Source organism: Zosterops lateralis (genome assembly GCF_965231275.1).
Source record: "Zosterops lateralis genome assembly, chromosome: 4".
In the NCBI taxonomy this organism is placed as follows: Eukaryota; Metazoa; Chordata; class Aves; order Passeriformes; family Zosteropidae; genus Zosterops; species Zosterops lateralis.
Window position 1 is genome coordinate 2,040,722 of NC_139765.1, and position 26,580 is coordinate 2,067,301.

The 26,580-nt window shown below is 40.8% G+C and overlaps 1 protein-coding gene across 11 annotated transcripts in view; it reads right to left on the reverse strand.

The window, feature by feature from the left end:
* Nucleotides 1–26,580, reverse strand: part of MICAL3 (microtubule associated monooxygenase, calponin and LIM domain containing 3) — a 101,210-nt gene that overhangs the window by 32,429 nt on the left and 42,201 nt on the right. For 7 of the 11 annotated variants that reach the window (XM_083858644.1, XM_083858653.1, XM_083858652.1 and 4 more), the window contains 4 exons: nucleotides 12,785–12,980; nucleotides 9,537–9,775; nucleotides 3,314–3,376; nucleotides 357–461 (listed from right to left, as the gene is read on the reverse strand). In XM_083858644.1, coding sequence (XP_083714770.1) covers nucleotides 357–461; nucleotides 3,314–3,376; nucleotides 9,537–9,775; nucleotides 12,785–12,980 — 603 coding nt within the window. Of the gene's footprint in view, nucleotides 1–356; nucleotides 462–3,313; nucleotides 3,377–5,076; nucleotides 5,215–9,536; nucleotides 9,776–12,784; nucleotides 12,981–26,580 lie in introns of all 11 variants that reach the window. The other 4 variants (XM_083858645.1, XM_083858649.1, XM_083858650.1 and 1 more) reach the window with 4 other exon arrangements.

Consider the following 26,580-nt stretch of genomic DNA (forward strand, 5'->3'; position numbering starts at 1 on the left):
TCAGTTCTCTGGAAAATCTTCAATGTTTTCTGCCATATGCAGTTAATTTTACAATAGCAAGGGAAGGATTCTGACATAGCATTATGGGACTTTCACAAATTTAATGCTATTTCTGTTATTCATTAGGATGAGTATTGAATACAGACACAAGACATGTGGTGAGAGGACATGAGAAATTCATTACATAATCCAGGACTTTGAGGTTCTTCTCTTTCTTTTTGTCCTTCTTGAATATTTGAAACAAACTCCCACACCTCTAAAAATAAGACCAGGTTTAAATACCCTCATGCAAAGTGCTCACTGCCAATACATTCTGTTCACACAAGAGGTTTAAAGGCTGCACAGTGGTACCCTACCATCATCCAGCTCTGCACCCGTGTCTCCCTCTTCACCTGCCTGCCCTTCTGTGTCTGCAGGCTCTGTGCCCAGCTCATCCTCCACATCATCCTCCTCACATGGAGCTAGAATATATTCAAATATTGAGGGGAAAAAGAAAAGAAAAGAAAAACAAACACTACACAGTGAAAAGGTTCGATATTGAACTGCACCAACAGTTTATACTGGAGATGTTTATCAATTATTGTCAAAAGAAGAAATCCTAAAATGTGTCACCTGGACAGACATCTATGGTGAAGTGACACTTCCAGACTCCAGTGAATCAAGGAATGCCTGCCCTTGGAGAGTCTCACTCCTTGCAGTGAAAGCTGCCAGGGCTTTTCTGAGCAACAGGAATTGTGAAAAATCAAACAAGAAGGGGACTGGGAGGACATCAAACCAGAATAAAGGTTACTGTTCTTCCAGGAACATTCTTTACCACAACAGAACAGTTACCACCACTTGATGGCATATGTGTATTAGGTCAAAACTGAAACCACACACAATTAACCAGGACTGTTCACCTTGAAATTGAAACTGGCTTTGAGGGTATAAGTCAAAGACAGAGTCTAGGTATGGGATTGACCATTATTACACTTGGAAACTGTTTAACTCTGTGCAGATACAGCAGTCTTTGATAACAAGGTCTAAGAAAGTGCATATGCTCTACAAGTGACTAGTGCACAAATTGAGATACTTTGAAGTAATTAAAATGACATCTATAAAACATTTTACAGATCATTAATTGAGACACTTTTAAGTAACTCAAATTACATATTCAAAACATTGGTATTTTTTTCATTTATGGACCACAATTTGATTTGCTGGGTCAAAATAAAGAAGAGATTCTTGAATTTGTAACTCTGAAAACTATGACATTTGACACTACTGCTTTTGACAGGATTTAACCACAGGAGGAGAGACAAGACCAAAGTGTAGAGTATAAATCTCAGTATTAAATGATACTTTAAAAAAAACAACCTGTGCAATGGATGATTTGCTGCCTTTTTTTTTTTTTTTTTTTTTGTTAAACATTTCCATTAAACATAATTTAAATACTAATAAAAGGTGAGCACTTCCAGTTCTTGATCCTTTCTATTTACTAGTGATGATGTGGCTCTTGGAGCAATTTATATCATTGTATTGCTAATTAAGACAATATTGTAAACAAACTAACCAATCTTGAAAACAAACTAACCCTCCCTAAAATTGAGGTCTTGCAGCCTTTCCTTTAACACAGGTTTTTGCTTATTTCAAAAGACAGCCTTCAGCAGGTGGTTTGTCTTCTTCCTTCAACCTGAGAATTGCCTTTTTTCCATGCTTTATAGTATTATTTAGACAGACAAATGTATGCATTAGTTTATTTTCTGTCAGCTACTGTGAAAAGGCAGTTCCACTCCTGTGTGAAAATGTACTGGTCTATTCCTTTACACAGAGGATTTTTAAATCCAGACTTTTACCAATGTCAAGCACAGGAAAACTGAACCATGTGGCAAAGGCTGGACTGCCCACAGGAGCATTTATAAATCTACTGAACAAAACCAATCCATGTCCCAGTCTGATTGTTGCTTAGGTATGCAATAGCTCATGTTATTTTGGAAATGATAATGTCATGGAATGGCTTTATGGTAACAGCAAATGTGAGTAATCTTAATCAAAAATGGCAAAAAAAATGAGTGATGTTAAGAATATCTGAATCCACTATGTATGTGTGGGTTTTCAGATCCAAAAACCATGAATGGACGTGACACAAACACACAGATTGTGTTGGAGAAAGAGGAGAAAAATCAGGTTTTAAATAGGTTGGTACAAAAAAACTCAATGGAATATTACAGATGCATCGATAAGTAACAACTTGGTGCAAGGGTGGATCCCACTCTGAGGGACACAGGAAGCTTGCAGGTGCCTGGTTATATGGTACAGATACTGTGCATATACACATATGCAGTTAGGATAAGGAGCAAGAGGCCAGAAGCTGTCACACAATAACTCAGAAGTCACACACTAGGGCAGCCAGGAACTGGGATATCAGCACTTGGTTGGGATTAGCTGGCAGCTGTGAGCAGCCTGCATGGTGTGCAGGCACCCTGGAAATGCTGCTGACTTGCCAAAGCAGCAGCAGAAGCAAAGTTTTAAAGGCAAGCTGGCTATTCTGATGTGCCAAAGGAACTCAGCTGTAGATCAGCTACCTAGCACACACTGCTCCACTAATTTAGACACCTTGACAGCTTTATACACAATGGACTCCCTCACTGCCATCCCAGAATCTTCAGGCTTGTAATAGAGCTTAGAGACCATAAAAAAAGAAAAAAATCAGCTGAGCTCTACCATCCTTCAGAATTCCCGAGGCTTTCCTGAATAATGTGAATGCCAGATCAAAAGAGAGACAACAACCACCACTATTCCCAAAGATCTGAGCTTCAACTTATTCCTCTTTCCTGTTTTCTTCGATGTTGGAACCCTGATCACTGAGAATCTTAAACTTTCTGTGCTGACAGGCACTTCACCACTTAACTACAGTTTGCAATTGCTACAGAGAAGTGCAATTCCTTTAAGCACTCTGTCACTTAACCTTTCAACTGCAAGAAAGCCCCAAAGTTCTTTTAGTCTAAGGGTTGGGGGGAAGAAAAACTGGCCCCATCTTCAGTTTATGAAGCAAATCCAAGCCCTCAGCTGGCTCTCTCCTCCATTCCTGCCCCCAGGAGAAGCTGTCCTTGGCCTGCCCTGGGAGGGTTTATGATGAGGGTGGAGTTCATGCGAGAGAAGGGGCTGTCTGAGCAAGGCGGGCATGCACACTCCCCATCCCCCCCTCCATGTCCACTCATGCAGTAGCGACAGGGCCGTAAGTTCCAGGGTTAAAGGACCAGCTCAGCTGCTGAAGGCACGGAGAAGGGCAGGGTTATTGTGCGTTGGGAGACAGAGAACATCACCAAACTACCTCCAGGGACCGTCTCCAGCCACGCCTGTACCGCCTCATGGCGTACGGAGGGAAGGTCGGACGCTGAATTTAAAAAACAATAAATTGTAAGAAGTCAAAATTAGACCATCAGTGTCAGTGTCTAAAACAGAAGAGTGACAGAGGGAAGTTTTTCAGTAGCAAACACAGGAGTAAAACTGATGAAATTTCAAACAGCTGATTCCAGGCTTGAGAATTAAATTGAGATAACACACAAATGTCAGGGGCCCAATGTTTCTTTGGGATCTGTAATGTTAGAGGAGATGTGTGTGCCACAGGGAGGAGAACACAGCATCTGACCAGCAGGCTGCTGCTACTGTGCTCCCCTCAGAACTCTGCACAGGAGGGAAACAGAGAAGGAAGAGAGGGGTCCCAGGTGTCCCAGAACCTGCGCTGCCCAGCAGAGGAAGAAGAGCTCCCAAAGCAGAAGGAGAGGGAGTTCTGGGAACTATGACACTGTCCCAGGCTGTCACATCAATCCTGATCACTCTCCAAACACCTCAGATCACAGAATACAGATCCTCAGCCAGGAACAATCTGTCTAGTGAACTCAGGTTGAAAATTTACAGTCTTTTAAATACCCAAATTGCTGATAATACCTGCACACACCTCCTGAAAGTTACAGGCAATTGAAAAGAGCCTATTTCTGTGGCTGCAGAGGGAACAAAATACCCATCTCTTATTTGTAGGGAGCTGATTTCACACCAGCAAATCCCAGTGCATTCTACAAACTGCAAATATAAGTATAGCCAAACTGATGTGGAATTGCGTATCAAGCTAGACCAGGATGAAAAAAGCCCCTATACCAAGCATCTACAACTGTAAGGAAAAGAGAATTATCTGGAACAGAAGAGACTCAAGTATATGAGGCAGAGCTCCAGATTTTTAACCTGATTTCATTTTTCTGTGAAAGATATCCCTTCTCACAGTAGCTATACTCCCTCTACAGTTCTGTCCCCGTGGTTGCAGACTGAGAGAAGATCACTGCTCATCAGCTGCATGGTGAGCTTTGATTTAAGCCCCCAGATAAAGCACTTCTGACATACTTACCTGAAGACACACTGTACCACAGCCTAGAACAAGGTCAGCAGGGACTGCTGGAAGGTGCTCACATGAGATCTGACTATCAGCATTTTCCCCCTACAAAGTTTACCTTTGAGTTACTGATAACTTGCACATCAGAGGTTGATATATTCTCAGATCTTAAACACAGGGAGTCAAAGCCCCCACTGGGAGCCCTTTGACTCCCTGCTAATATCAGATGCAGTTACACACTTGGAAAAGAAACAGCAGAGAAAGAAATACGCTCAATACAGAAGCTGACCCTGTTCAGTTTTTGCTCTACAACACAACCCCTGAGCTTTCCCTGAAAAGTGTAGAGTCCTCACTGCCACAAAAAGGACGAGACCACTACTATTAGCATCCCATGTCAGTTATAGAGGGCTGATTGCCAGCACTACCAAATCATTTGCGGTGAGGAAAAAGGCTATGGAGTCAAAGCAGACAGACAAATAGGTCACAAGTCACACTGTCACAGAGCTGAGAAAGCAGCAGTTTTAAACAGACACTGACCTGAAAAGCAAAATGTTTAACCAAGTGTAATTTCAGTGCAATTTGAAAGCAGTTCCTTTAAATCACTGCTGCCCCTGCTGAAGTCACTGCTCTCGAAGGGCGCAGAAGCAACAGAGTTAAACAGCTGCAACCGGGATCCAAGGACTGATGGTGTGGGGCTTGGGGGAGATTACCTCTGGAGGTGGAGGACTTTGAGGCTGAGACCATTTTTTCCTCCTCCTCTTTCTCACGGATGTGTGTCCAGTGCACATCTGCCAGGATCTCCAGAGGATCCACCGGATTTACAATCTGCTGCAGCCTAAGGTTTCCAGCTAGCGGGAGGAGGGCATGCCATAACAGGTTGTAGGCAGGGCGTATGAAGGGCAGGGAGGAAAAGGTGGGAGAACAGTGGAGAGGAAAGGTAGCACATCATAGGAAAGGAGATAAGAAGAGAAAATATTATTGGCTAAGGTCAGTTGGCAAGACAGACAGAAAAAGCTCAGCATTGTGTGCGCACTCATACACCAACACAGCGCTCCTCACGCTCCCATCAAAGCTGAGAAACGCCATTCCAAAGGCACGGGGATGTTCTTAAAAACATCCTTAGGCATCGTGTCTACTGTCAGAAGCTTTGCTGAAATGAAAGAGGTTCTCTGGGTGTCCCACAGCATGTGGTATGTAAATACCAGTTTAGCAGAAATTCCCAGCTCCTTCAGCCTATTTGTTATGGTTATAGCCAAAGATGTCTTGCGGTTAAAGGTGAGGGACAATCTCCATCTGATTGATGCACCAAAACAAAAGGTTTTTCATTCCCTGCTATTGAGTTAGGCATTTCTTTCTAGTCTGGGTACAAACTTTGTGAATTAAATAATATGATGGATCTGATTTTTATCTGTGTATGTGCATATGTACACATGGGCACATGCTAATTTTAGCACCTAAAACATCACTTTGTTTACTCCTGGCTCTTCTGTACTGATGTGTTCACAGGGAGAATTTTTTTCTGAAGGATAACAGGTCTTGGTTGTGACTTAACAGCTCCCCTGAAGGGAATTCCTGTCACACAAATTGTTCTGTTTAAGAGAAATTGCATTACTCCTCAATTACCTGCCTACACAAAGCTCAGCTACTTATGTGGTGTCAAAGAGAACAATGGGCACCTAAAGCAATTGATGAGCTTGTTTAACTTCTGCAGAACACCTGCCTTGGGAGCACTTACTCTGAGGTATTAAATTTATAGACTCTGTCTCTATTGGTGCCTGCTCTGGTTCTGTAACTCAGGGTTCACTTATCCATAATACAATAACTGGTTCTGCAGGGCACAGGTGTCCACTGTCTGCATGAGTGGGCTTCAAAAGCAAATGTCTCAACCTGAAAGGAAAATACCCACTTACTTTATAAAGCAGGAAGTCAATTTTCACAACTGGATTACCAGTGAGTAGGGCAAAGCACTGTTGTAGCAGTTTAGAACCTCAAAAGCAGTTAGATTTTCATATGGTGCTCTAGTGTTTGAAGGAAACAAGACACATTAGCAGCATTTAGAGCTTGCACTCCTTATTTCCTGCTGTCTCATTTTAACAAGTTCCTCTCTCCCAGCCATGTTTTCCCCAGACATGACAAAGTGTTTGGGATTTCCATTGCAGGGATGACTATGTGTGAGATTTGGCAGAAGAAACAGGCAGAAGGAACTGCAGGAAGGGCAGAATCAGCAGATGGTTATTAAAGGGAAACGGGCTCAGAGGCACAAACCCAAATGCAGAGCAGGATTCACAAGGTAGCCAAGTTCTCAGCAGCTTTATGTCTCTGTTGCCTCACCAGAGAGTTTTTGGATTAAATAGCACATCCACAGGGGTTTCCAGAGGCTCTGGCCATCCTGCAGGGACAGGAACCTGGGCTGTTCCCACTCTGTTCCAAAGCACTCGCATGCAGGCCCCAGGATGAGTAGAGTTAGCATTTGCATCGCCACACAAAGTTCTGTGTTAAAAGGTTTAGGTTTGCCAGCAACGGCTGAGAGGTACAGACTCACTCAGCAAGGCTCAGAAAGAGCAGGTCCCACACGATCTGCACGTTTTAAAGTGGATTGCTCTGGGGTTTAGACCACTGTAACACACCCACCTTTGGTTTCCCCACAAGCCTCTGGACATAGGGCTGGCCCTGTCCTGTCCCTCTCACCTTCTCCAATAAATAATGAGCAGCACAGCCAGACATGAAGGGCTGCTGCTTGGCTTAGAGGCAAACATAACACTTCTTTTATGTCTGAGTGCTTGAGAATTTCAAACAACACCTGGCACAGCCTTTCCTCAGGACTGCCTGCTAAGCTTTGCAGGAAGCTGAGCATTAATTGCTTTTAGATTTGGACCAGTAGTTTTCCTCCTTTTCCACTGTTGCACCCACCAGCACTTTATAAGCTGTGGGCAGGCTCAATGTTTTCACTTTACTGGCTCAGTGTTTTCACTTTATTGGAGTAAGGAGCCACCTGCAAACCAACTCCTTAAGAGTCAGGTCTGAAGCACCTTAGCAACTGCAACAGGGGGAACTTCTTCAGGTATGTCCTTCAGCCACCTTGTATTAATACTTCTCATTCTTATCACAGAAAAGTTAAATGGCAAAAATATTATAATGCTTCTTGCTGCTTTTTTTTTTTTTTTTTAATAAAGTCAGCAGCTAAGCTACTGTTATTATGTTATTACAACCATAAACTGTAAAATATGCAGTTTGACAACTGCATATGCCCCCTTACATGCAGGAAGGCACTTGGATTTTCCTCCTGTACATTCTGGCTCTAATGAAACACATTGAGGGAATAAGGGATTAATAAGCTCTTAGGACCAAGTGCTACAAAAACAAAACAACTATCGAAAATAATCTGCAAGAGATTATTCATCATGGAAAAATCATGGAAAATGAGACAACCAGTTAGATTTGAATGTCTGATTAATTTTATGACCATTATGTAATTGTTTGAAGAATCTTGAGGGATTGCTGTAGCTTGATTAGTTTCCTTCCAGACTCTCCCCACAGACAGACACACACAGAGGACAACAAAAAAAGCAAATCTGCTGACACAAGCAGTCCAAAGGCAGCACTTCTGATGTGTCCCATGTGTCTGAGATAATGCACAGGTGCAAGTAGTCTGCATGTATAGAACAAATCTGATACTCCTTATCACCTGGAAGTCCCTGTTCATGCAAATTACAGAGGCAAATTCTCCAGGTTTTCTAGAAATCCTGAGGTACTTGGCAGCTTTATCACCTTTATCCTAAAACCAGTGGCAGTGACAGATCTGATTTATGGCACTTGAACCAGGAGATGAACAACAGCTGCTGAATCAGTTTTGAGGGAGCTGGTTAAATAAACACAATTAAACAAAACACAGAAACTCTTCATGTGGGACCTGCTCTTTAATACCTTCCCCTGTTCTGTGGGGACGTGGAAGTGGAGATGGTGTGTGGGTACCTTTGTGTGTACCCGAGTCCTCTTCATCTGAGAGACGTTGGAGCCAGAGGCCTTGCTGCAGCTCTCTCTCCCAAGGGTTATACTCCCCCTCTACAGCAGAGGGAAGCACACATCCACATTTAACACCAGACACCCGTGTGCACACACAAGCCATGGAGAGAGGGAGAGAGAGAGAGAGAAAGAGAGAGGACAGGATCAGAAAAGAGAGACTGCCTGGAAATGCTGCAAGTCCCCGAGCTCCCGCTGTATTCCAGGAAAACTGCTTGAATGGAACAACATCCGTCCAAGGACAGCACTGCTCAGCAGACTGAACACACAACATGCATGTTTACCACACTTAGAAAGAAGTCTTGACTTCCACAGACTTCACTCATGGACATTCAGCTCATATGTTGAGAAAGTAGCCAAGGAGCCTGCTGAGCTCATCAACGACACTGCCACTAAGACTCAAAAAACTGGACCTCTGCTTGCAGCAGGCAGCCAAAGACCTTTACAAAAAAAAGCTCTTTGGAGTCTGCAAGTCTCCTCAAAAAGGAAATGTGAGTATAAAGACAAAGACAAGAGCAGTGAGAAATCTGGCATGGTGGTGAAACACTGGAAACATGTCCATTCTGAGCACAAACTTTGCATTTTGATGACTGAGACAAACACAGGGGAAGGAGTCTTTCCCTAAGGTTTTCCACAGAAATCTTTCAAAGCTAAAATGGGAACTCCCTTATTTCTCAAGGCCATCTTTTACTTGGGACAGCTACAGGCATCTTCTTGTGGAATGTCCTGCTGAGAGTGACAGGGCACTACCCCTTAGTGAGGCACTCTGAAAACACTGCAACCACAATGCTTCCAGCTCCTGCTGTCAGAGAACAAAGGGCACATTCAAATCTAATTCCAAATAATAATCAAAACCAACCATCAGCCAATACAGCAGCACGAGGCTGTGAATTGACATGGTGCCATGGTGTATGGGAAGCATATTGTGTTGGTATTAGTACTCCAAACTGTCCTGTGAGCAAAGTCCTTCAGCATCCAGAATGAACCACCTCGAGCTTTCCTTGACAATAACTCTCTCAAAAATCAGAGCAACAAAGAAGTGAAAGAAGAAGTAAAGTTTCCCAAGGCAAATCTTTCTTATTCTGCATGGCAAATACTGGACTCATTTTTCCCTGCTGGTTAGCAGAAAGAAAGGACAAACCAAGCTAACCTTCACTTGACTCCTCATCTTCTTCCTCTTCGTATTCCTCCTCCTCATCATCATATTTGTACTCAATCTCATGGTTTTGCTCAGCCTCAATCTCTTCTTCACTCTTTCCCTTCAGGAGGGCGTGGATACGCACGGCCTCTTTCCATGGCACACCACCCAAGTCTGAAGGGGGCTGTTGAGGCAGCAGTAGCTCATCATCTTCCTCCTCATCTTCCTCCTCCATCTCAGATTCTGAACTACTGTTTTAGGAAAAAAAATAAATTATATTATTATATTGTTAATAATATGATAATAATAAATAATAACGATTATGAAGTCAAAGTTTTCTCAATCAGTGTTAGATCACTAACATGTCACTTCAACACACATGAGGCTAAAACATAACATTCATTTTCAGCTTTCAATGTTTCATGGGCCTTTTAGTGACCTGTTGGCTGCAGTATGGTCATTGCCCTCCTTTTAGGCAACAGAAAAGTGCCTGTGAAGCCAAGACCAAATATTTGTGCAGCATTTATTGTTACAGTTCAAGACAAATGAATACAACAGAAAGAAACTATTTTCTTCCTATCACATTGCTCTTGATAAATCAGTACAAGAGTTCTTCATAATGAGAATGTAGAAGGTCATGTCTTTTGATACAGCAGCTACTGCTAAAATACCTAAGATGATTTTGGCACTTGCTCCTGTGAACCAGAGAAGTCTTTGGGAGTAGAAAGAATACAAAACACATCAGGCAAAGGATACAGCATGTGAACTAAGGAGAGATGGAGAAAAAAACCCTCAAAATTCCTCACTTTTCTGCATCATAGACAGAAATATGTATCCAATTAAGTACACAGAGTACACGGTGGCAAGAAACTGTAGGAAGCAGTGCAAAGATAATTACAATAATGAGATTATTATTCCCACAGCAAAGTCTAAACCATGCAAAGCAATAAATCATTAGTGCCTTTTAGAAGTCACCTCTGTTTAATTCTAACAGCTCCTCAGCATATGCAGCAGGGGCAGGAAATGAAACCATTTATCCAATGACATTTAATCTAGCTCAGTCTTACATGCCAGACTACCTAGAGGGACTGAGGAGAGAGATGGTTGTATTTGTCACTGGCAAATGAATGAGAACTACAACACATTCACAGATCCTCTCTGTAGGGTGAAAAGGTGCTCTAGCTTTGTTTTACCTCAGACCATTGTCATGACAGAACTGCATTTATTAGAGCAACTGCTGGATGCTTCCCCTATAAATCTTAAAAGGCCCGATTCATCTAATTGAAGGAGAAAACTGTTTGAGAATAAAGTTTGGGTGAATAACCTGAGAAGAGTATTTCTGATGCTTCCTTATGCCCACTATCACTGGCTAACACCCTTTGGCAGAACCCATTCCATACGGACAATGAAAGGGAAAACCAACAAATTGAAAGTAATGAAGTTTACACTTCATGCAGGTCTATAAAATACAACTTGTACAGTTGTACTATCATATTTACATCATTTTATTCATCAGCTTGTCTGAGAGCCTATTTTTGATAGCAAATCTAATAAGGAAAACACTTTGTTCATGCTCTGATTGTCACACACTTCTGTCCACAGGCTCTTATTCCTCAATGTTCTGCATACAAATAACATTATTTTGCTCAAATTACAAACCACTTTTTCACAGCACAAACTCAATAGTTATTTATAACACCCTGCCTGATTTTCACATGTGAAATACTAAATGCAAACACTGTTGGCAAACCACAGGCTTGGTGAATGGAGACCAGAGCACGCTCCAAAGGCTTTATGCAGATATTGTCACAGAGATAAAAAATCATGCTCCCTTTCTCTCTGATTTATTTTCCCACCCTTTGGTATGGAAATAAAGCTGACAGGTGCTGCATGCTGGGGCTTGGTGTGCTGTCAATAAGGTTTAGTGCTGCTCAGATTGCTGCCACGGGTGTTGGATGGGATGAGCTGCTGCTCTTCCACCAGCCGGCTTATCGCACGGAGGAGTGACGACACAAATTCTTCACCACACAGCTCACTTCACCTTCTTTGGCTTTCATTTATCACTTGGCTTTTGTTTGACCTTTGAATACTGAGAAATGAGAAGCTGAAAGGCAGCAGTGAGAGATGGCCTGGTATAGTGAGCATTCCTTTCAGCATGGAAACCCTGTGCTGTAGGAATTAATTCAACAGCTGAAATTTTATTTTTTTATAAAGCAGAAATCAAAGATCAAAGTTGGTTGCTCTATAGAATTTACATAAGCAGTTGAGTGTCTCATTTGAAAAAGGTGTATTTAGTGCTGAGGAGAGGAACTGAAACCTAAATTGTGGTAATGAATCTCTTCTATTTCCATGCCATACAGACCTATAGAGCACAAGCTGTTATTATGACACGCCTTTGAAAGGCCACAGGGCATGACACCAACACTGGAGATGCCACACTGGGGGTTACTGCAACTTAAAGGCAATGAATAAGGCATATAAAAGTTTTCCTACACCTCATACTACTCTGTAGCCTTGTTTTAGTTGCTTAATTGTTCCTTTTTCTTATTGAAACTTAAATAAGATTAACTCTCTTTTGAAAAAAATATACTTGGAATACTGTTCCCCATAAACTTTCTCTGCAGTGTGTGCGTGATGAGAAGATGTGCACCAAAATGTGAGGTCTCTGCCTGATTTCCATCAGCCACCTCAGTGAACCCTGAAAGCCCAACCCATCCTTTGTAAGGCATGAAGGGAACAAAGAGTTCCCCATCTCCTCTGCCTGCTCCTAACCCTGCAGGACTGCACCAAGACAGTGAAGATGATTAAATCAAGGCCTTGGTTGGCTTGTTGCAGGAGTCAAAACTTTTTTTTTGTTGTTGTTGCTGAAGAAGTAGTCAGACTTCTTCCTTTTTTTTTTTTTTTTTTTTTTTTTTTTCCTTGTCAAGTCTTTCTGTCTTTGCAGTCTATCCATGTTCGATACTGTTTACTATTTTTGTCATTATTAAACTCTTCTCTTTTACAAAGCACCTCCAGAGAAGTTGTCTTGCTACTATTAAGCCACTCTGAGAAGCTGCAGGTCAACCCCCAGACTTGACACATCTTCAGGGGCCTTATTACACACTGGAAGATTGTATCAGTAGTGAGCTATTTGGAATAGAAACTACAAGTTGAAATGTCTGTTGCAAAAAAGTTTAGAAAGGGCAATGTGGTAAATACTAAAAGGAAAAGGAAAGGCGGGCAAAGTGTGCAGGAAAAGCTGCTGGGGAAGGTGTGCTGACCTGCTGGGTACATCCTCCTCTGTGCCCTTGTCCAGCACGCTGCTGAGGTTGTGCTCTGCCAGGGTCTCCTCGGGCACCTCCTCCAGCTCCTCCTCACGCTGCAGCGACAGGCGGTAATTCTCCAGCTCGATGCGCTCCGGAGTGCCCCGCAGCCTCTTGGCCAGGCTGGGCTCCTCCAGCCCGTTCACGCTGGGACCTGAGGATGAGCCAGGCAACAAACAACAAACCCAACAGTCAGGAATTCACATTCTTGAGAAAACTGAGAGATTGGGAGAAAAGGGGCACGAGGCAGAGGGAGGTAAATAAAGCGAGAGAATACCTTACGTCATTATCCTGTTCGCCACTACTGGGAAGCCAGACTGCAAAAAGGAATCTTAGTGGTTTTGGCTTAATAGATGCTAAAAAGAATGTTAAATGTGCTAGTAGAGAAAGGAAATAGGGCTGCATTCGAGCTGCAAAAACTAGAGATGCAATGAAGTCTGCGTGGTAGGTGCTGGGGAAGGCCTGGGCACAGGCTGGATGTATTATCTGGGACACAGTTGGAATGCTCTGGGGCAACCCCACTGTGTGTTAAAAACTGGCACCAGCCAAGGGAAATCTACAGAGTTAAGGAGCAAAACAATATTGTTACTACTTAAAGATGAGGGAAGGAATGAAAAAAAGGCCAAGTTTTAAAGCTTTTAATAGACTCGAATTGATTTACTTTTCAATCAGAATTTGTAATGAAATGAATCACAGGGACAAATCTCGGAGAGACATTTGCAAGCAAAAATCCCAGAAATCCCCAGGAATTGCAAGGATATGTGAACCAGACAGTTGTAGAAAAGTATTGAGAAGTTTCATTCATGATAGCACTCAATGAATTTTATTCTATTCTGCTTTCATCCACTTATTTTTTAAATTTTAATATTTTAGCTTGAATACCATGCCACTCTTGACCCCTTACCCAGCTTACTATTCACAGAGCCCAATATTTCCATGCTTTTGTTTTGCTTTGCTAAACAACCCAAGCCTTCTTCTCACTGAAGATAAGCTCTTCAGGGTACTGCTCGTCCCCTAGGTCTCTGCACCTGTTCCAGTTTGGATTAATCTTTCCAGAACCTTTGGGTGATTAAAAGTGAACGTGGCTTTCCAGATCAGACCCTGCCACAAATCTCTCATCTGCTACAACACTGAGAGCACACCTGCCTATTTATATGCCACATAATACTGGCTGGCTTTTATGATGTTTAGATCTTTCTCCTTCTTTGCTTTCAACTGATAAGCACTTCGTTGGTAGCCAAAATTCTCAACATCTTCTTAGTGCATGACCTCTAAGGTACTTTCCACTATTATTGTTGCTAAGTTTAATCTTACAGTTGGCAACATTTTGCAGTTCTTAGTGAATAATATGCCTGTCCTCCTCTGCATTGATGAGGGTTTGAAATGTTGCCTCAGCACTGAATTTCATTAGCAGATCTTTTCCTTCTTGTTTTTTTCTTTTTTTGGCTGGTAAACCTTAGTGACAGTATTACAAAGATCACTTTTTGGGACACTGCACAGTCAGTAGGTGACATCCAAGCCCATCATTTCCTCTTTTAAGAAAACCTCTCATCTCTAATTTAGGCCAACTTCTTAGCTACTCACACTTCATGTACGACTCCCTCATTTTATCCAGTTCCAATAATTATTTCCATGTGTCAGCATTCCTGTGCTTTACTCAAGTCCAGACTGTTGTAATGCACTGCAGTTTCCCTGATGGAGGTATCAGTTGTCAATAAAAGCTGTTCAAGCCAGTCCAGAACAGTCTCTGGTGAAACCAGGCCACGTTTTATAGCACTTACCTGCATGAGGTCAAAGGACTTCCCTTGCAGAACTAGCAGGTTTTAGTTATTCCTTAAAAGAAGGTGTTACATCTACTGCTTAACTGATATGAACTTGTTCAGATCACTTTTTAAAGCTTTTTTAAAATTAGTTTTGTTTTCTTTTTAGTTTTTTATCTGCAGGAGATACTTCTGTTACTACCCAGCATTTCCTGAATGAGACAGTCCAAGTACATCAGGACAGCTTGATTTAGTCACAAATTGTTACCACAAAGCTCACAATGTCATTTAACTTCTGAGACAAAGACTATTGGCCTCGTTGTATGAGTCTTCATTTCTCAATCTTGCTGCACACTGACTCTTTTGCTCCCATGTCTATCTGATTGATACACATAAAATTGCATTTTTTGTCAGTTCCATCTTCACTATGGACACACTTCTGCTTTTCCTTACATGCTTAAGAAATGGAGCTCTTTGCTTTGCTGTCCTTTGCAAAGTCTAACCCAGCATGAGCTTTGGTAACATTTACTTTATCCTCACACATTTTAACCTCCAAGACAGTTTTTGTTTCCTTTCTTCATCCTTTGTAGCTTCTCACTTTATTCCTAACAGTTTTTTTTCAGGACAGTTCTCAGTGCCACCTTCATATTTCACACAAAATTCCACAGGTCTTTACATAATTACTGCCAGCTATTTCCAATCTCCCTCCTCAAAGATAAATCCCAAAGACAACTGCCAGAAGTGTTTTTTCTCTCTTCCTTAGTATGATTTAACCCTTCCATGATGTGGGCAAGTGGCTGCCATGCCTTTAGCTGGAACTACAGAGCTTCTTCATGGTATAAATAATAAAGCTTGGCCAGGTGGCAACACTGCCTTGCATTTCCAGGGATATTGTGGTCTCCCGCATTTTCTGCTGCTGAGCCTTCTGTTGTGCTTTGATTTGCAAAGTTTAGTGGAAATGAACTGCCTTTTTCACCGGGCTTCATGTTTCATTTTGTTCTCTCTCTCAATGGTGACACCAGCTCAGCCAAATCTACTTTTGTAATCCTTGTTCCATTACCCAACCTGAGCTCAAAGGAACAGGGAACCGACCTCAAATTTTGCTCTGTCACAGTAAAAAAACCACAGGAGTCTGGGTAACACAGTAACATCAAGGTCAGGGGAAACAAACAAGGAATATACTAAAATAATGATTTTAAAAAAAAAAAAAGTTTTCTACTACTCAGAACTCTTTGTAGCCACAGAGCCATCAGCAAAGCCCAGCTACTTTAACAGGAATGTCTTTCCTCAAGCTGTTTTTAACTTATTCTCTTCTTCAGGTGCAAACCCTGACACAGCTGCAAAGTTCACAAGAAAAAGAATTCTGAAAACCAAAGGACAAGAACTTTTATCCATCTGATATTATTTCACTCTTTTTGTTTTCTAACCATCTTGCCCTTCTCACCAGAAAGACTCAGTGTAACTGGTACACAGAGAATCAAACAAATCCTATCACAGCACAAACTGTAAGTTGGAGTGACTCAATGCAGCTGTGCTAAAAGATGGAAAATCAACCTGAACTTTAATGCAAAAAGATGTCCTATGGGCTTGACAAACACTCCATGCCTCAAAATCTCAAAGTAGGAAGGGCATTTCCAACATTTCCTCTTATTAATTTATGTGTCTGTACACTTGAGATGCAAAAGTGGTCACATCCTTCCACTCTGCCAAGAAAACAGCTCTGCATCACAGAAAATGATACAGAAACTCCACTGATTACCAGTTTAAGCATGGGATTTCTAGGAATTGGCACTGCACAGACTATTTACTCTACTTATTAGTTTTGTTTCTAAAAGATGCCATGCATTTAGCCAACCTGGCTGTCTGCAAAGCCACTGGCCAACTCATTACCAAATATGAAACAGGACAAATGCTGCTGATGGCCAACTCTCTGCACCATGAAGCCATCAGCTACCAGAAGGAAAAGCCCTGCACTTCCAATTTATACAAAGAATTATTAAAAAATTTATACAAGAGATGAGAGTAAGTGTGAGATACAGGTATCACTGAAGTCTTCAGATGATGGACAATTTCCCCATTTTATACTCGAAAAGTCCACACCAACTAATTTGATGCTACAATAAAAAAACCCATAAAAATATAAATAAGACTGAGGAAATCTGAAGTTAGTACCCAGAGAGGGGAACTAGCTCAAAGCCAAGTGTAGCTTCTTGAACAATCAACTGATCAGCTAAAAATCCACAAACAACATCCAAAATAGGACACATTTTAAAATCTGACTCTTTTACTTTGGAAGAGCCAGTGGGCCATGAACATTCTTACATAGATCATCTGAAGGGAGCTGTTTTTCTTTACAGGACAGGCTGCTTAGCTGGTGCATGAAAGCTGCCAGAGTCCTTCATTTATCTCAGCTTTGACAGAGCTTGCCTCCTGAAATGATAATTGTCTGATCAGAGATAACATTCCTAACAGAATCACTCCTTGCTTGCATGTCTGGCAATTCCTGGAAGGCTTGAGAAGCTCCTCTTGAGAGAGGATCTCAATTCCCCTCCAGGATTACTTTATTCTGTAAAATCTAACCATTATTCCCATGAAATCCTGCCAAGGTTACCCCTTTACACAACACTTCCATGTTGAAGATGCAGGAGAGAACTGGGAATCTGAGAACAATGAATTCTTCCCAAAGGGAAAATACCTGGCTATTTTACTAGAAGCTATTTTTCAATAATCATCCAGTACCTCTAGACTGGCTTTTCTTACCTTGCTATCTTAATATCTAAAGTGCATGTCATCTCTTGTCCAGTATTTTGCACAGACTTAGCTGTGGCCTTGGGGAATTATGGAAATTCAAATAAAGGAGTCTACTTTGAAACACATGCAAAAGGGGGAAGGAATTAATTAATCCACTCCCAGGAAAATCTTCATTATGGATTTCCCAAAGGTTGTGGTTTTGTGGTAATGTGAAACACTCTAGCTGTTTGTTTTCATCTTGTGTTTTCCAAACACTTCAATTACCTCCACACAACTGTTTGAGAACTGTGTCAGATAAAACAAACCTTATAGAAACAGCAGCGTTTTGCCTATGACCAAGAACTGAAAAGGAAGATGGGAACTTTTCCAGGGGAGTTTAAAAGGGATGTGGTGAGTTCTGAGTTTGAAATGCTGGAAGTCCTCATATTCCCTTGCAATTTCTTTCTAAGAAATACCTTTTGGGGTAAAGTTTCTGAGGTGTGCTATCAATTCAACAAAAAATTATCACTGAGGTATAAAGAAGGCAGCAAATGAGATATATCAGTGGTTTGAGCTTCTCATTTTTCATCTGTGTTCATGTCACATTGAGTTTCAGGATTTTTCCTAGAAGCTTCACCCTCACCCACTTCAGTTCCATTAACTGCCTGTTTGTATTCCAGCTCCACTTCTCATCCAAGGGCCTCAAAATGCTTTACAAGCACTGGGACACTAAAACGAACCTATTTTGGAAGTAGGTAAGTACTGCAGAGGCACTGCACAAGCCCAGGCACAGAGATTAAATACCAGCAGGGCAATCTCACAACAGCCTGGTGGCAGTGCCAAAAACAGGATCCAGAATGCACAACACCAAGCACTTCACTCTCCACTTCAAGTCAAGAAAAAGCCACTTTGATGTAAGGAAGTGCCCAGTATTGTGTGCACAATAAGAAAGGAAATCTTGGTATTTTATAATTGTTAAATCCTGCACACATTCAAACAGTAAGTCAATTAAGACATTCCATTTAAACAAGTGCAACTGATTTCTCTTGAAATCCTTTCCTTAATCCTCTCAAAAATTATTATCTAGACACTGTTAACAATTTCTGTACTGCACAGCAACAGATACATAAACCATGTACATGGCAACTCTAAACTGACTGCAGAAGGGTGTTAAACTGAATGGATTTTTTTAAGGGTTAGTAAAAAGTTCAAAGTTTTAAATCTGGATACATCTGTCCTTTTACATTTATCTTTTCTTTTTAGGGAATTTCTCCAGGAAACCCCTGGCAAGAGCCCAACAGACCTGCTGCATTCTTGAAAGTGCTTGTTCACACAGCTCACATCACGAGCTGCACAACTGCACATTTCCTGGTAGGAGGCCCTGAATTTGGACAAGCACATCCTCAAAGACAAAAGGGCTGTCCTGGGGTGACTTTGTGATGCTTCTATCCTCAATTGTCTGTTTTGTTTATGCTGTATATTAAGTTCTGGAGTTTTAAGATTGGTTCTGAGAGAGAAGTGGGGGGAAAGAAGAAGTGCAACAACACAACACCTCCTCAAAAAGACAATTATTTGAATTGAAATACTCAATAATATCCTGGTTTGGGCTGGATGGAGTTGATTTTCTTCCCAGTAGCTGGTACCAGGCTGTGGGATATAATGCTGGTGACACACTGATGTTTTGGCTGTTGCTAAGCAATGCTTACCCCGAGTCAAGGACTCTGCAGCATCTCAAGTGAGCAGGTGCACAAAAGGCTGGGAGGGACTGTGGCCAGGGCAGCTGACCCCAAATGGCCAAAGGGATATTCCATCCACAGAATGTCATGGCCAGAACATAAACTAGAGAGGAGCTGGCCAGGAGGGACTGATATCTGCTCAGGGATTAGCTGGGAATCTGTCAGTGGGTGGTGAGCAAACTGCATTGTGCATCAGCTGCTCTTTGGGGTCATTACTCTCATTTTCATTATAATTATTATTATTGTTATTATAATAATATTTTTCTTTGTTTCAGTTATCAAACTGTTCTTATCTCAACCCACAAGTCTTCTTTTCTTTCTGACTCTGCTCCCCACAGCTGTGTGGTACTTAGTTGCCAGCTGGGGTTAAACCATGACAAGCAGTCATTAAATGTCAATGTTATTTTGATACAATGCCTCAAGTTCTTCTCTTACTATCCCAGGGTATTCCCAAGCCCTCAGGAAGCCTGAATTACTCTGCTGTGTTATGAAGCCATTACATCTTGAGTTTTCTGATGTTTCCCATTTGATCTATAATACATTCTGCTAAATATAAAACGTCTCAATTCAAATTGGACTGAATTCAAAGAGGACAGTGTGATAAGAAAAACAAAATCTATTCAAGATACCCAGTATCCATGTACAGCATTCAAAATGTGCTAAACCTGAAGACAGCCTCCCTGAAATTCTTCTGTAATGCACAGGTATCAATCCTAATAATAAATAGTAACTAAGCTGTCTAGAAGATGTATTCTATTGAATCAAAACTCTTGGGAATTGTAAATGCAAACTGGGTTATGCTGGACCTGATCAACAAAACTGTCCTTAAATTGACAAGCAACCAACATTCTCAAGACCTCTGCTACCATGTCAGGCTCCACCCTCTTGCCATTAGTTGAAAAATTCTCCCCAGCAAATTGGGAGAAATAGGGAGATTAAGCTGTACAGACAGAAAGGTGTTTAATTAAAAATCCCTCTGATGCAGCAGTACCCAGTAGAGTTATCAAAGAACCACTTCCAGTGCTGGCCAAGAAGTTTGACAGTATTAATTCAACAGCACATGAAATAAAAATCAGTGAGATGTTGATATCTACTGGTCCCCTAAGCAATGAAGAGCAGAAAGCCCCCAAACCATTCTAAAGTGTACAGGAGCAGCTGACAGCTAAAATACTCAAGGGATTCTGAAACAGACACCCCAGAAACAAACATATGAAGGTGTAAATCCTCCTCCACACATTCCACAGCTAGAATTAAGTTCTCCATTCTCAGATACCATCTGTAAATGTGGAAGCTCATTCTCTTCATAATAGGGAAAATTAATAGGCCTGACTATTGAATGAAATTGAAAGCTCACATATTTGTCTTATGAGTGTTGCAATATTTTGCCCCACTCCCATTATTTTGGTTAAAAGAGATTTCTAGAATTCCCAAAACAGACACTGATAAAACAGTTGCTTGTGCATCAGTAGGGCTGAGCTCAGAAACACCTGGCAACTGCATTGATCTGACCTTTCCCTGGTTTGAGTGGAAGCAACCAGAAGTGAATATAATTAGCAAGTTTAAGATCAAGGTCATCTGTAATTTATATTTACGTCTTGGAAACAAATAGAAATTCATCTAACTCACAGAGTAAGTTATGTTTGAGGAATAGTTTTCCCCATATGCAGATGAATTATGCATAATTGAAGGTGATGAAGGTTAGGAGTTCAGTACATGGTTTAACAATATAGAAAATCTGCTTTCCTTACAGCAGAGGTATAGAATAATCCAGGAGTATGGCTATTTCTGACTCCTGGAAAGTGGCCAGTGTTGTCACTGGTGGGTGGAGAAGAGAATCAGGGGAAAGGAGGTATTAGGTCACCTCATCTAAGCCCCAGGGAACACTGCTAAACTCAATATTCCTTATTACATCTCTTCTGGCAGGAAAATCTTTGTACAGAATTCACTGCTGCCCAAACTGGTCTCCAGCACTAGAGATACAATGTAAATTATGTAGGGATTTTAAGCCTGTTAATCACTCAGGAGCACTGTTAAGTCAGTAACCTATTACCAATCATTCTCCATTTTGCTGGTATCATCTGAGGAGTCAGAGCTTCCCCTGATATTTTGATCAGCTCTATCATATGTTGCCTGGCCTCATTTCCATTCTCTGAAAGATGCTGCGTGTGGGAAGGCTGAAGAGGATAAAATAACATTATTTTCCAGGCATAAAATTAGTTCTGAAAGCTATTCAAGGTGTGGTACCTCAAAGAACCACCTGGGATGAGGCATGTCCAGGGACTGGCAGGGAGAAAAGAAAAAAAAAAAAAGAAAAGGCCACACTAGATTTTTAGAATCATCACAACCTTGGTTAACGAGGTTTCCCATTTTTTTGAGTGATGTATTCTTTTTATTTTTGTTAAGTAACTTAGAAATTAATATTTAAGACTGATTATCCAGTTATGATCCAAACAAAAATGACTCCTTTTATGTCCTTACAGAGAAAATCTCTGCTACCTGATCTACTACACAACACTTTGGCCCATTGGAAAGTGTCCCTGTCAAGGGCAAGGGGTTAAAACTGAAGGATCTTTAAGGTCTCTTCCAACCCAAACCATTCTACAATTCATTCTATGAATCTTTCAGTACAAATTTTGCTTATTTTTTATAGAAACTGGCACCTCTAGTTCCACATGGGATAATGGACTATATTTTGATCATTAAAGAACAACCCATCAGAAACCTGAAATTTTATCATGCGTAATAAAAATGTGGAATGTAATATTTTCAGATTCCTGTTCGATTTGTGATCAGATTCAAAACACCAACTGTGAACAGCTGCCTTCTTCCAACTACTGAGCTAATAACCACTCTATCTCTTCTGAGGCAATGTCCTCCAGATTTCCATAATCACTGGCTCTCAGAATATATTTAGATATTAAGCATGTCTTTACCTAATTTCTACCACTTATGTCAAGATTATCAAGTGCAATATGGAACAGGCTGAAATCTTAGGCTGGCAGTTACAGGAAAATATAGAGGGCAATACTTGCCACCAGTAAAAGATCCACATACTCCAAAAAGGTTCAACATCTGCTCCCCCATTTTGTTTAATACTTTTCTATTATTTACATTTATACCACATATAAATTTTAAAAAGCAGTCGAATATTCCAAGCAATCCAGAGCTTCACACCTTAGTGTAAAGTTTTCTTAAAACTAAGAAATTTCTTAGTTTTATATTATATATGTAGATAGTTATATTAAAAATCTGACACAGTTCCATGAAGAAATTTTCCAAAAGACTTATTACTGATTAAAAATAGTTTACACATCACTTCTGATGTGTTTTCACATCAGCCTGGAAGTATTCAAAACATCTCTTGGGTAAAAGAAATCCTATTTTTAAACACTTCTACCCTCAAGCCATCAGATAAACGTCTGTAAGAGCAGAAAGGGGGATTATGAAATTTTCCTAAAAAAGCAAACACAGCCTTGTGGGATGACAGCAAACATGAGAAACGTCAGACTAAACATACATTTTTGAGAGGAGATGTAAGCAACTGAACAGGGTGCAGAAGTGCCATCTCATCCTTAAAGAGCATCTGCCCAGTTTTGTCTGGAAAACCCAAACTAAACTCTACATCATCAGCATCAGCTCAGCAACTAATTCACCTTCCTTCATTAATACACATCAAAGAAGCAGGAGAATTGCTTTGATGTTGACTCTGGATTATCTGCTCCTTCCCTTGATATTATTTCTGTTTGTTTTGGTTTTGCGCCTTTTCATTTTGTTATTTTTGGTTTGGGTTCTGTTTTGTTTTGGGGCTTTTTGTTTGGTTGGTTGGTTGTTTTTGTTTGTTTACTTTTTAAATTTGGTGTTCTCCCCTTATTTCTTGCATTTTAAGATACATCAACTACATATCTTAATAAATTATGCTGTTGATCACAAGCAAGTGGTAAAATTATAACTCCCTTGTTTTAATTTTTATTCACTCATTATTTTAGAAGTACCTCCTTACACTTTTCATCCCTGTTACAGAAGTCATGACACTAGAGAAGAACCAGAGGCACAGAAAGTGGGAGGTATCAGTGTAGACTGGAAAGAGAATTAAGGTGAGGGTTGTCCCTCCTACCACTGCTTCAACTTGGTTACTCCAAGTTTTACACGGCTTCCTACATTGGTACAGCAAGGAATTCTGATTTCTATTCTGATGGGAGTGATCTCTAGAAATGCACTCCTTTATTTTTTTTTTTTTTCTTCTGAATTCATGAAGCAAACATTTGATTTCTGGAGAGCATCTATGTAGGTGCAGGGTCAGCAGCTTTCCTGCTACAGAACAGTGGAGTGGCACATCAAAATGACATTTCTAGTTCATGCACCAGCACATGAAGTTTCACATTGCTCATGGCTCCTTCTCAGAACTGAAGGCACATCTTAACCTCAAAACTGCCACTGCTTAACACAGGAATGAAAAACTACAGAAAATTCAAAGGGATAAAGCAATTCCCTCTCTCCGAAGAAGGAAATTTTACATATAACACAACTGGTTTGTGGTTGTGACCTGCCATTTAAATGTCATTACTCTGGCCAAATATTGTTCACAACTGAACTTTCAAAAGCCATCTGCTGTAAGAAGCTTTTAGCTGTGGATGGTGCAGTAAGAAGGAGGAAAAGCAGGTGAGGAAAAAATAGAGAACAAGTCCCTAATGTAGAGTAACTCGTATTTTTGAAAATGCAGCTCAGAACTACAATCCATGGTGAGAACATCACAGAATAAACTCTTCAGGCTCTTAAGGAAGGCAGGTCACCTCCTTGTGTGCAGCTCTCCTCAGAAAAGAAAACAGCCCAGCCAGAACATGTGAGACAGGATTTGGCTACAAAGCTCAGTATTCACTCATTATCTGCCTTTTCCTCACACCAGAACATCCCACCACCAGAGCAGATGGACACCAAGCAGAGCAACCAGAGCCTGTGCAGGCTCTTACCTGTCACACCAAGTGTCCCTGCTCCCCCATGGCTGTGACTGCCTGGTTTACAGAGCATGACAAAACCTTTACCTGCAGCAAAGCCACCCAAAACAGTCTCCTAAAGACACCAAACTCTGTGAGAAGCCACAATGCTGAGAGCACATCTATCCAAAGCCAGCTTTGCCAAGGCAGCAGAGTATCTAGCAAGGAGGCCCTCAGCAGGTCATGCTGTCTGTACCCTGCACTCTGAGCAAACCACAACAGCAAAATTAAAAAAAAAAAAACAAAAAAAAAACCCACCACAATACAGAAAGAGCCTGAGAAGTAGGACTTTGCAGTGACTTCGGAGCTCCCCAAATGGTTGCTGTATTTGAGCTTGCTAGATCTATTCATTCCAATTCTGCATTCCCTCACCTGGAACCAGTGGAGGGACAAGGGGGAGGACAAAGAAAAACTCAGAAACCTGAAGTTTGTTTGGAATTTATTCCCTTGATCATTTTCACACAGTTGAACAAAAAAAAAAAAATCTCAATTTCACAGCAACAGGGAAACCACGTGTTACATAATTCAGAGACACACACATCCAAAACAAAAACAGGTTAAAAATCAACTGTATAAATCAAAGTCTTCAAAGGGACTAAACAGTGGAGACATGAAGCCTTTCTGAGCACTAAATCGTCTCACTTGAACATTATCTGTCACTGAACTTATTTTATGCACAATCCCTCCTTTTCTCTGAGGGAAACCATCTCAAAATATTATTACTCTGATTCCACTTTTCAAAAAACAACACTAGACATTTTAATTCTGCAATTAAGAAAAAAAAATTCCAACTCTTCCACACAAACTTAATGCTATTTTTCCAAGACACAAAAACATTCAATGAAGCTCTTAAAGTGCCCAGAAAAATTCATATCACCCTTCAGAATATACACATACAAAAAACCAAATATTCCAGTGGCACAAGTCTACAGGTCTGAAAGCTGGAGAGAGGAGGAGGAGTTGGGAGCCCAGTAACTCCCAAGAGAAAGTGTTCTTAGCAGGATCCAGCCATGAGCACAAGCCCAGCACATTGTTATTTGTATCTTGAGGACTTCTAGGTCCTCAAAATGTTTTTCAGGATTTTTTTCAGTGAAACTGCATCAGGTCAGCTGCATCTCCTGCTCTTTAAGGACAAATAACCTCCCCAGAATGCTTATTCCTTTCCAAAATTTCTGAGCTTGAAATTACCAACCCTTTAGCATTCTCCTTTCCTTTGTGCCAAAGCCACCCAAATCCTGATAAGAACACTGAAACGGAACATGATGGACTGGGAACAGTCAAGCACTTATCCTAACAGATTCCTGGCTTGGTTTTGAGAGATGATTCACTGGGAACTGAACTCTGGCTCTAATTAGGCAACCCATGAACTCCCCATAGCTTCCAAAAATACAGGGGCTGGTTTTTAAGTTTGTATTGTAAATGTTCCAGAGAGGGGTCAATCTTCCATCAGATCTCTCTGCAGTTGTAGGATACCCCAAAAAAGGGTTGAGTATCAATGTGCCATGTCCTGTTAACACACCACCATGGCTCCTCCAAACAGGACAGACAATAGGCATGCTGGCAGAGGAAACAGCTTTCATCCTGAAATATTAAAGTTTTCCTTTTTCTTTTTTAATTTTTGGCAGGGAAAAAAGCTTATTTGTAAACGTTAGGTGGTTTAAAATGAAGGCACGACATGTCTCAGAATTTGTTTGCTGTTATCTTCTGTAATTTAATGTTTAAACTAGACCAAATTAAAACAGGAACAAAACCCAAAGGTGAATAATAATGGAAAGAAGTGACCAAGTAGAGGATTTCATTGAGACATTTGTTTGCACAGCAAACAGTATTGCTTTGAGCTAAATCATTTTCACAAGTGAGGCGTGTTCAATGTATGCAGAACGGTGAAGAGGCAATGCTGCTGAACAATAGAGGCAATGTTTATGGACAAGAGGCTTATTCCTAAACAGAAATACATATTTGCATTTTTTTTTCAGACACAAAATTGAATTGTGTGCAAATAATATTGGATGCATTAGAAGTATTTCTTATATTTGTAGAGACACTTAAGATCCTTTTCCAAAAATGTGGCTCAGATAATTTACTTTAAAGCACTTGCCCTTTAGAGGAAATAGCCACTCTTTCCTCACTTTCCAGGTCAGCAAAAGAACTTCCTCATGTATACTGCTTGTTATATACAACAGTTCTTGTTTAAGGGTCTGCTCTGAAGGGCTTTGCTCTGAATATTTCTCCCTGAAAACACTTAAGGCACATCCATAAGAGGATTTTAACTTTTCAGATTGTATACCTATATCATATACACTCCATATTTATGTGATATTTAAGCAAAAGTCCTAGTACCTCTACTTTGTATTGCATTGTTCAGTTTCTCATACTATCACTTATATTTAATTTCTTAATCTTTCACAGGTCAAGTAACTTAAGCAAAAGATCTCCTGACTTGCCTTTTATTGCTGCACAAGTATGAGTTTCCCTAGGCAGTCTTTCCTTTATGAACTTCCTATTGCTGATAGGGACAGAAATGCATTGTTGTGAAA